Below are 12,167 nucleotides of genomic sequence, written 5' to 3'. Positions count from 1 at the left end.
TACCCAGGGGGCGGTGGGGGGGGCGTGGCCCAGGGGTTAATTCCAAATCCTGAGCCCAAAGTCAGGCCCATTGAAGTTTCCTTTATATGCTTGTTACAAGGCAAAAGGGAGGGGGAACAACTGCTAAAAGCAAGCGAGCATACAGAGGCAGAAGCAAAATGAAGGTCAGCGTTTTGGCCTTGAGATAACGTTACCTTGGTAATGTCTGCCCAGCTCCTTATCTAAAAATAACTTTCACTCAGCTTTTTCCCAATAAATCTTGCAGGTGTTACAGAGAATGCTATTTATCAAAGAAACTACAGATCATAGAAACTTTTATGGGGCTTTCTTTTCCTGCCACACTACCACACATGAGGAGCTTTGAATCTCCTTGAATGTATGATTTTTGCCATTTTAAGTGTGGTTCTACATTATTAGTGTGACAGCCTTATTCTCTGGCCTATACTACATTGAAACTACTCTATTTACCCTTTGCCCCAAACCTCTACCTGAGTTCCGTAGTAACTCCTAGCTGTTTTTGTTTTTTTTTTGAAAGGAGCATTTTAGTGAAATGTTTTAGGAAGTAAAATCCTATATTCTAAACCAGTACAATCATTGCAAATGATAATATTCCTCAATCTAGTTGATATCCTATCTAACAAAGGACAATTATAATACGAATATCTGTAAGTTGATTAATATAAGTTAAGTTGGAGGTTGAGCTACTTTAGTATACATTCACATTTCTCTGGCTTCTCATTTGGCTGGATTTGTTCCGAGTCTGCCTTCATTCAGCAGAGCTGGACAGGACCAATGTATTCATTGGTTTCACCTAAATGCTTCCACACCAGCAGCAAGGAAAGTGCAAGTTCTGGGATGAAACTGCTCAGAGGTTGTTTTCTTCATCTTTGTTAAATTGAAATCATCAAATAGTTCAGGTCCACATTGCCACTGTATATGGCTAAGTTGAATCTAATTAGGTAATAAACCTTATGAGTACTTTAAAACACAATTGTGGTCTAAATAATGATAGAAACAGTTAAAATTTTTTTTTAATTTATTGATTTTAGAGAGGGAGAGGAAGGCAGAAAGAGAAAAAGAGAGAGAAAGGGAGGCATCGATTTGTTGTTCCCCTTAATTATGCACTCATCTGTTGCTGCTTATCTGTGCCCTGACCTGAGATTGAACCTGCATCCTTGGAATATCAGGTTGACACTCTAACCAACTGAGCTATCTGGCCAGAATGAAACAATCAGTTTTTAATTCAGAATGATAATATAGATTTTTCTATTCTTTAATCTTCAGATCATTATTTTAAAACTAACTTTGATTCTAAATCTTAGATGAAATAATCACCTTTAAGTTGACTGGTTTTAGTCATGTCAACATGTCTATACTTTGTCAAGCTGTCTACCTATGTGTGTTTAACTACATTTTCATTTTTCTTTGCACAGAAATTCTAAGACAGATGTCATTTGTTTATAAAAAATTAAAATTACATGACATTTAAATAGGCTCTTTCTAGATATAGTCAATGTGTATTGCATAGCTGACTTTACCAAGCTATAATACTATTTTTTTCTTAAAAACCATTTTAAGGTGTAACAAAATGCTCATTTCTGCAATGACTAAAATGACACATTTAAACTTTATTTCAACCTCTGCTGTAGTGAAGTTTGAAACCTTAAAATCACTCTATTTGTTAGTGACTTAAATAGATTTTACTTTTCCACTTGCAGAATTTAGATTAAGAATTTATTCTCTTCAATTTGTAATATTTAGCAGAAGGGAGAGATCATATTTCATTATTCTGTGCAGGCAAATTCTCTTCTTTTGGGGCTGAAGAATTCAGTTGGTTGCCTACCAGTGTGCATAAAATAAGATTCACAAAGAGGTGGGACTTGCCTTCTGCCACAGAGTCAGGGAGGCACCTCATTGAGGATGTTATCAAGGGCCAGATTGTGGAGAAAGCAGTCTTCCCCTGCATGATCACTCTTGCACCCTGACATGAATATTACCTTAATGGAGGAACTAATTTTTACTTATTTGTACGTTTTGGTATGCCTTTCTTACCTATGTTTTTCGTATAACAACTTTAGTTGATATAAGCAGTTGCCTAAAAAACTTAACTACTTCTGATTACAAAAGACAAAAGAACATGTAATCAAAACTAATGAAATGATGTTTAATATGCATTTGCTGTCACTCAGAAAACTTCATCTTTTATGTCAAAAGCAAAATTACGGTTAGATTAGTAGGTTTGAGGGACTTAGGGAGTTTTGTTTTAGTGGAAATCTACCTAAGTGGAAAATAGGCAAAAAACAAATTGTGCAGCTAAAAATGTGACCTACAAGAACAACATGACAGGACAAGATGTGCCCAAAGAACTGTCTGTCTGAGATGGACAGAGGCAAGCATGGATATGACAGTCTTTCAGATAAGACTCTTATCTGAAAATGGTTTTAAATCAGATCTATTGCTGAACATAATTTTAGAATTTTAGAACATGACATTTCTGATAGGCAATAGTTATAACATGTTTTTCAGAAATGGTAATAAAAATACTAAACTACATGGCCTTTGATAGGTCTAATATGTCAGTGGGCCTCAAGCTTTTTAATTTAATATAAGTATGTATGAATAGCAAAGGATCTCTTCTCTTGGGAAAGAGATTTTCTAGTTTACATTATTTCTAAGCAAATGACATGGTTATGGTCTAACTAATGAAACTTCATATTGATCATCACCTCTTAGATATAAATGACTAAATTTGAGAACTCAAGATTTCTTATACTCTTAGGAAAAAGCTACAGCTGCCACACTATTCCTACCTGTGTCATAAAAGACAAATCACATGTGATAATTCTCTGATAAGCCTTCCTATAAAGCCCTGATACTAACAGATTAACGAGGCAGTCTAAGAAGGTAAATGCACTTGTAATTTTGAGTAGTCTGAATAAGATATAATGACCATGGATTGTTAAAGGATATACTATTTTTAAGTGAGGGCTAATTTAGTTTAGTATCAATATGTACCTGAATAAATTTATTTTAAATTACTAATAAGAAAACTAAAGATGAAAATGTTCTGGAGTTAAATAAAACTAATGGTTGTACTTGTAAATATTTTAAACATTGTGAATACACTAAAGATAACTGGATTTTATACTTCAAAGGAGTGATTTTGTGGTATGTGAATTATATTTCAATAAAACTGTTTATTTAAGAAATGATAGCACAGGAAGGGAGTAATAAAAAAATAAAAGCTGAAATTAATTATGTAGAAAAGAGAAAAATGGAACAAATTAATAAATAAAAATCCTGGTTCTTTTATTCTAATAAATGAAAATAGGTAAATCTCTAACCTAAAGAAGAACAAAAAACAGAAATCACAAATGTGAAAAGAAGAAATGACAAGATAGAAATAACCATTGCAACAAAGGAAATATTTTTTGAAAATCACAGAAACTATTTTGTACCCTTTGTGCAAATACCTTGGTAAACCTGGATTTTTTTCCTGGAAAATATAATTTATCAAAATTGACTCTAGTATAAATAGAACTCTTAAAACACTAATTTCTGTAAAGAAACAGAGAATATTACAAAAGAACTACAAGTAGAGGAAAATACCACACCCAGTGGTTTTACAGGGGGATTTTTACCAAATCTTTAAAAACTAGATAGTCCCAGTGCTATTTAAATTGTTCTAGAGCATTTTCTAGAACAATTTAGGAAAACTTATAATTTTTTTAAAGGAGAGTTGTGTAAGTTTCACTAAACCTCATACATATAGCATAATATAGAATTAAAGATCATTATTACTTACAAATATCAAAGCAAAAAATGAAGTGAAATGTTATCAAATAGAATTCAGTTTTGTATTCAGAAAACACCCACAAACAGTTGTAATTTATTACAGGATTGCAAGAATGGTTCATATTTGGCAATATGTTAATATAATTCACTGTATTAATATTAATACATTAAAGGAGAAAATCATACTGTTCTTTCCACAAATTCTGAAACAGCCTCTGACACTGTAACATCTACTTCAGATAAAAACACTTGAGAAATAGGAATTGATGGATGCTACTTCAGTGTATTATAAATGTATGCTATACACATACATGTGGTGAAATGGTGAAATGTGATACATTCCTACTAAAAGCAAGTTTGCTCATTAACTCTACTACAGTTTAACATTCATTTGGAAGTACTGGCCAATAAATTTAGACAAGGGGAAAGCAACAGAGGCATTAAGAACTGGAAAAGATATAAAACTGTTTGCAGATAATATACTAATATACTTGGAAAACTGTAGAGAATTTATAGTATAACTGTTTCAGACAACAAACTAATTCAGTAAGGAGGATATAAAAATCAATAATCATATAACAAGCAATAACTAGGTAGAAGACTTGTTAGAAAACCCAATTTACAATAGTAACTGAGAAAGGTAATACTTAGGAATAAGCATAACAATAAATGTGTAAACCAATAAGAGGAAAACTTTGAAACACCCCTGAAAGGCCCAAAAATGTAATAGATTTAAACAAATGACTTGTTTATTGGATAGTTGTATTCAATATTATAATTCTCCCTGGGTTAATTGATAAATTGAATGCCATCCCAAAGAAATATCAAGTATTTTTTTCTACAACTAAAACAATTTTATACTAATTTTCATATGAAAAAGCAAACAAGTAAAAATAGGAAAACTCCGGGGCAAAAAAAGGCAACAGTGAGTGTTCAGTAGCCCTACCAGACAACATTAACATACTCTACAGCCTCCATAATTATAACAGTGTGATACTGGTGCATATTCTTTCCTACAGACCAGTGGGAAAGAATAGAAAGTCCAGAAATGGAACCAAGTATATATGGACTTTAGCATATGATAAAAATGACATTTCAAATAATTGGAGCAAACATGGATTTGTTTTGACAACTTATTAAACATTTGGAAAATTATAGAATTGGGTCTATATGTTAAAAAAAAAACCCTGTCTAAATAGATGCATTGAACATATACTTGTTTAAGAAATTCTAAATTAAATCTTCAATTACCATATATTCTACCCCCATATCCTTTACTACTCCTGGCCCCACTTTCCTGTGGTAACCACAATATCGTTGTCTGTGTGTATGAGTGTTTGTTTGTTAATTTGTTGCTCTCAGTTTTATATCCCACATATGAGTGAAATCAATGGTTCTTGACTTTTTCTGCAGCACTTATTTTGCTTAGCATGAATGGTATTCTGAAGATCCATTCATGTCACAGATGGCAGTATTTCATCTTTTCTTGTGGCTGAGTAGTATTCCATTGTATATATTTTAAGTTACCTTAAATTTTAAATTTTAAATTAGTGGTTCATAATTTGTGTTGTCTTGAGCATGAACTGCATTTATCTTTGCCAACTAAACTGTTCTTTTCCTTACTGTTTTCTAATTTTAGCAAGTGCCCTGGCTGGCATAGCTCAGTGGATTGAGCGCAGGCTGGGAACCAAAGTGTCCCAGGTTCGATTCCCAGCCAGGGTACATTCCTGGGTTGCAGGTCTAATTTTAGCAAGTGAATTAATGTCTAATTTTTAAATACTAGCTTAATTGTTTATTGATTACTGGTTCCTTTTTTTCTGTATTTATGTCTGGATTAACCTGTAATGTTATTTAAGTGATTGCATGTTGAAGATTTTGGATGATATAAAATGTCTTTTTATTTTTCTTTTGAAATGTATTACTCTAATTTGAGTCATAGTTTTAACATAGAATTTGAGATGCTCATATGTGCTTAACTTTCCTGGAAAGAAAATTAAATAAATGTAGTTCTAAAGTGGCCACACAAGTATAATATCTAAGTCTTAACTGGCTTGGGAATAGTCTTTTCTATTTTTCTAAATTTGTTTACTGTCTATTTTCCCATTGGATTGTGAACTCAAGATAAGAACTATGTCTTTCTTATTTTTTTAATGATGATGTAATATTCAGTAACTCTTTGTCTAATGGATTAATGATTAAAACTTTCAAACACATTTAATCATTCTAATACCATGGAACATATTGTGAACTATATTATGTGAACCCATCAAAAACTAGCTGAAAAAACTACAGCTATGAGAATTTAATTTTGTCATATTTATATCAGATGTCCCTTAATATTTTTAAACTTTCCAGTTAGGAAAATATGCTAGTTTGTAGAAGATATGTATACACTGTCTTTCTCTTTTTTTATTTTAGGAAAAACTAATAAAATATGCAACAGATAGTGAAACAGTGGAACCTGTTATCTCACAGCTGGTGACAGTGCTTTTGAAAGGTTGCCAAGATGCCAATTGTCATGCTCGGTTGCTCTGTGGGGAATGTTTAGGGGAATTGGGGGCAATAGATCCAGGTCGACTAGATTTCTCCACAACTGAAACCCAAGGAAAAGATTTTACATTCGTGGTAAGTAATAGTAATTTGGAATGACAAAAAGAGTTCTCTGTTCTCCTAGGGTTTCTATATTCCATTTATAAAGAACTATTAGTTTATTTTTAGTGGAAGTTGATCTAAACTAGACAATTTATATAACTTCTGAATTTATTCCCCAATGGTATTTCAAAGTTCTTAAGCCAAAAACAAAGTTTGAGCCCATTCTGGTGTGCTGTGTTCTTTTAAATAAACTTCCTAATCTAATTTTGACAAATACTTAAAGCTTAATTAACTATTTAAATATTACTGTTTAAACACTATTGTTAAATATTTCCATGGGAAACTGAATTCCCAGGGTGTTCTAATAGTGTGTGTATAAAAAATTTCTATGGTTAAATTACTTTGGGAAATCCTTTAAAACAAAATTAAATAAACTTTTAATATATTGGTACACATTATCAATATCCAAGAGAAAGTTGTGTTAAAATTATTTCTTGGAGCTTCTCAAGTGACCAGACTTCCACAAAATTCAGTTAAGGAAATGACATATATGCAGTTCTTTTCCTTAAGGGTTAAAAGACAAAAAAGATAAATTGTTGGAATTATGTAAAGTTTAATGATTCTACTATACCTTATAAATAACCTTAAAAGCCTTAGATTTAGCTTCTTAGCTATAGATTATATTTTAGCTTTGGTACCTAACTTAGTTTGAACCTTACTATTCTTTCCTAAGTTAAATGCACCATGGAAGATAGTGTACACTTTAGAAAATTTTATACAAATTATCCTTGAATTTTTTCTTCTTTTTATTGAGACTGGAGTTGAAGATCCAAGTTTTGCCTATGGATTATTGATGGAATTAACAAGAGCTTACCTTGCATATGCAGATAACAGCCGAGCTCAAGATTCAGCTGCTTATGCCATTCAGGTAAGTGCATATAGTCATTACTGGCTTTACATATTATCTTCTAGTAAGAAATTTGTAGATTTTGTACTTTGGAAACTCTTATTTTTTTAACTGTCATTTTTACTACCAAAGTAATACAAGTTCATGATAAAAATTTCAGTGTACAGAGCATACCCTCTCAACAGATTATTATAGGTACTTTGAAAAATTTTCTATGTAAGTTTTCTCCACCCAACAACAAGATCAAATTACTTATTAACAATCTGTAACTTGATTTTCCTTCATGTTTAACAGTCTGTCCTGGGTAATTTCCATGTCAGTACAATTTATTATTTTTCAGTGACTTAATATTCAATATATATGTATGATTATTTAAGAAATTTAACACAGGTTATGTTTAATGTTTTATTTTTATAAAAAATGATTTAGAAAACATACATATATTTTTTAGCTCTGGAGTGAATATGTCATAATATAAATACCCAGAAATTAAAATATTTCTCAGAGCAAGTACAGAGTTTTGTCAAAAAAAAAAGTTTCACCAGTTTATACACATGTGACAAAAGTATTTTATCAAAATTTTAAATCTTTGCCTATGTGACAGATGAAAATGGTACCATTTTATTTTAATTATGAGAGAGGTATAACATGTTTATTGCTTTTTTGGATTTTTTCTAGATCTTTTCCCATTTTTCTCTTGGTTAGTGGTCTATTTTTTATTGATACGTAAGCCCTATTTGGATGTAATGGAAATTAAGTTTTTGTCTATTGTACATGTAATAATTATTTTTCCAGTTTGGCTTTCTTTGCCCTTTTTCATGGTGTTTTATTTTTTCATTTAAAAATTTCTTTGTTCTGTTAGATATGCAGGTCTGGCACTCGTGGTGAGAGGGCTCTGTTACAGATAAATATTTGAAGATTTTTTTTGTTGTAGAGATGGTACTTAAAACTGATCTGGATGACATCAAGGGAGGGAATATAGATAAACAGGTTCTGTATAGTAAATGAGATCTGGATTATAAGGGATCAGTTGGAAGAGGAGGGAACAAGTAAGACAACTAAAAAGTAACTACCAATAAGGTAGGAGAGTGTGATATTATGGAAGATAAGAAAGTGTTTCAAGAAGTATGGAGTGATCCCCTGTATTAAATGTTGATCACAGGTGCGATAATTTAGGGATTGATAATTAACTTGACTATAGTAACATAAAGGTCATTGATGACCTTGATAACAGCAATATCAGTGGAGTATTAAAAGCCTTGTTAGAGTATTTTTAAGAATATGTGCCTAGCTGGCGTAGCTCAGTGGATTGAGCGCGGGCTGTGAACCAAAGTGTTGCAGGTTCGATTCCCAGTCAGGGTACATGCCTGGCTTGCAGGCCATGACCCCCAGCAACTGCACATTGATGTTTCTCTCTCTCTCTTTCTCCCTCCCTTCCCTCTCTAAAAAAATAAATAAATAAAATAAAAAAAAAGAACATGTGGTAAGAGAGGAAGTAGAGAAATTACAGAAACTCTTTTGAGGATTGTTGAAGAGGAATGAGATTGACTGGGAGGAAAGAAAAATTAAGATGGGAAAAATAACAGTATGTTTATACATTGCTTGAAAACAATTCAGCAGAGAGGAGAAAAGTGATGATATAGGAGATAATTAATGTAATACTGTTTTAAGTAGGTAAAAAGATGTGGAATATAGTGTAGAAGTGAAAGGGGTAACCTGAACAGCAAAAACAATTCATCTGTAGTAACAAACTAGAAAGAGCATGTGGGCATTGACGCTGACGTTGGCAAGTTGGGTAGATAGGATCATGGAAGGTGTAGAGGTCTTTCCTTATTGCTTCTGTTTTCTCAGTGAAATATGAAGCAAGGTCTACAATTGTAAGTATACCAGCATATTTAAGAGTGTAAATGGTCCTGAAACCAAAAAGTTGGCGAATTACTAAGTCTGCCATTGGAGGTTGATGAAGAGAGCTTCTGTTAGCTAGAGCAACTTTCCAAACATCAAAAAAAGCTGGCTTCAAATAAAATTTTTATAACACTTCAAAGTTAAATGAAAGTGAGTTTTGGATGTTTCTGTATTTGAACTTTTCAAATACTTCCTTACTTTTATTTAAAAATACAGTGTTAAATATAAGTACAAAGTACATATTTTGCTAGACAGTACTTACATTTTATAAATTTTAGGAAAAATCTATTGCATATAGCCATTTTTAATGGAACTGGAAAGAAAGAGTAATATATGATGGAAGGTATAATATCCTAACAATCATCTTGTTTTGAAGTTTGATATTAGAGAGAAAGATTTTTTTCTTCTTGTATAAAATCCCATTTGTTTTATTTTCAGGACAGTAAAATGCCATTTAATTATTTAATTCCTAGGATTGAATAGTAAATTGGTCTTTAATATTTGCATTTTCTTTTCAAAATTTTAAGCTGAGTATTTTATGTTTATTTTTATTTTTAGTTGGTTTTGAGAGGGGGGATAGGGGCAGAGAGAGAGAAACATCAGATTGCTGTTCTGCTTATTTATGCATTTATTGGTTAATTCTTATATGTGCAGGGATTGAACCTACAACCTTGGCGTATTAAGATGATGCTCTAACCAACTGAGCTACCCAGCCAGGAACCAGTATTTTATATGTAAAATTTAAATATCTTGAATTTTTTAACTCTTTTGGATTTGTAGTTGCTTTCATTAAAATTCAAAAAAGGTTAGATTCCAAGAATTATACTTCTGTAAGTTTTAATCTTTTTCTTCCAAGTAGCTTGTAATCTTGTATTTCAATACATATTATATACAGAACAAAACTGCATTTTCAAGTACTACCACAGCTTTGCAACCTAAATAATTCTAAGCATTGAAGTAAATGTTCTAAGCAAGTTCATAACCACCCAGTTTTATAATTCTTTGGTATTTTTCTGTATATTTTTATAATTATAATGTGTAGAATGTTGATTAATGTAAAAATTTATCTGCATCACTATGAATTTACAAATGTAAAATATGTGTTTGTAGGAATTACTTTCTATTTATGACTGTAGAGAGATGCAGACTGACAGCCCAGGTCACCAGTTGTGGAGGAAATTTCCTGAGCATGTTCGGGAAATATTGGAACCTCATCTAAATACTAGGTTGGTAGACTAATTAAAGCTATTCATAAAATGGTTTTTAACTTTATAAAGTTAATTATATTTTTCATATAATTTTAGCATTCAAAGTTTTAAAAAATATGTTCTAATATTATTTTCCACTGTGATTTATGTTTATAGTTTTGTTAAAATGAACGTACAGTTTGCTCATTGGTTAAACTCTATAACTTTAAGTATTTAGGCATATTTATTGAAGCTAAAAGGATTGATTTTTAAAAAATAATTAAAATGTCATAGTACTTGGAAGAAGCTACTTTCAGCTGAATGTGTGTTGAAGCTTATGACAGGTGTAATTAATATAGAAATTTAAAAATTTAAAGTCAGTCTCAAAGTTTTAGTAAGCCCAGTTAGAGGTAAGAGATTTTCAACCATATCCAGTTTCTCCTCGTGAAGATATTTTCTTCCTCTACTTTTTAAAAATGTATAATGAAAGTTATATTTATTTGTATAACTTATTATGTGTATACCCACAATAAACATTACTATCTTAATATTAGTTTTGCTAAAACGAACAACTTTTAGCAAAGGTGATCTATTTTAAACAGCTACAATTTCCTCATATTTTTCCCTTATTTTAAATATATCTCAACATGTATTTTTGAGGCAAAGAAATACAGCCCTATACCAGTGAAATACACTTCATGATAAGTACAAATGAGAAAATCTGAGAGTTATAATCTCAAAATACTTTTATAAAGGGAACAGTCTGGGCTTTTTTTTTTTTTTTTTTTTTTAAGATTTCATTTATTTATTTTTAGAGAGAGGGGAAGGAAGGGAGAAAGAGAGGGAGAGAAACATTGATCGGTTGCCTGTTTTACACACCCTGACTGGGTCTGAACCACAACCCAGGCGTGAGCCCTGATTGGAAATTGAGTCGGTGATCTTTCACTGAGGGGTGATGCCCAGCCAACTAAGGCACACTGGTCAGGGCTGGGCATAGTTTTATTTTTTCACTCAAGGACATTTTTTCCTTGCTTTTTTAGAGAGAGAGGAAGGGAGAGAGAGAAAAACATTGATGTGAGAGAGAAGCATTGATTGGTTGCCTTCTAGATGTGCCCTGACCAGGATGGGACATGCCAGGACAGTTAACAGAACTGCAACCTAGGTATGTGCCCCGACCAGGAATTGAACCTGTAGCCTCAGTTATGGAATGATGCTCCAACCAACTGAGTCATACTGGGCAGAGCTGGACATATTTTTAAAAACCAGTTTATATATTTGAAGGTTTATATTTGTGGAAAGTTTATGTAAATATAACTTGAACACATTTAAAAAAGAGAAATAAAGATAACAACCAACTCATTTTATAACTGCTCCAAAAGACTTATTCAAATACGAATTTAAATAATGGACCAGTAAAAACAAAAAGAAGGAGAAAAAAATATTTTACATGGAAAACTTCATGAAAAGAGGCACTAATCAATCATCAAATGTATTCCTCCCTCCCCCACGCCGCTCCAAACACAGCAGTTTTAGATTGCTGTTCTTTTCACCTCCTGTTCACTTCCCATGAAGGATGTTGAGGTGGCTGTGTCTGCCCTGTCAGGTCCTCTTTGTGCATTCTTAAACTGATCCTTGAGCCGAGGTTCACTTTGCTGAAAACCTGGGGTGTTGCTTTTCAGAGCCTGTTCTCTAATTTCTTCTAGAGCTTTTTAGATCCAGATAAAGAATGGGAAAACACTGATTCACACTTTCTTGCTTCTGTTCTTGGCTTTTTTTTTGGT

General features: G+C 32.1%; 1 protein-coding gene across 1 annotated transcript in view; it reads left to right on the top strand.

The window, feature by feature from the left end:
- Positions 1-12,167, top strand: part of ATR (ATR serine/threonine kinase) — a 130,685-nt gene that overhangs the window by 48,166 nt on the left and 70,352 nt on the right. The window contains exons 22-24 of the mRNA XM_045851350.1: positions 6,214-6,420; positions 7,202-7,315; positions 10,310-10,425. Of these exons, the coding sequence (XP_045707306.1) occupies positions 6,214-6,420; positions 7,202-7,315; positions 10,310-10,425 (437 nt within the window). The remainder of the gene's footprint in view (positions 1-6,213; positions 6,421-7,201; positions 7,316-10,309; positions 10,426-12,167) is intronic.

The sequence above is a fragment of the Phyllostomus hastatus genome, unplaced genomic scaffold (genome assembly GCF_019186645.2).
Source record: "Phyllostomus hastatus isolate PE091 unplaced genomic scaffold, TTU_PhHast_1.1 phas_contig_86, whole genome shotgun sequence".
NCBI lineage: Eukaryota > Metazoa > Chordata > Mammalia > Chiroptera > Phyllostomidae > Phyllostomus > Phyllostomus hastatus.
Note: the sequence above shows the minus strand (reverse complement) of the source record. Positions and strands in the feature narration are given on the sequence as shown.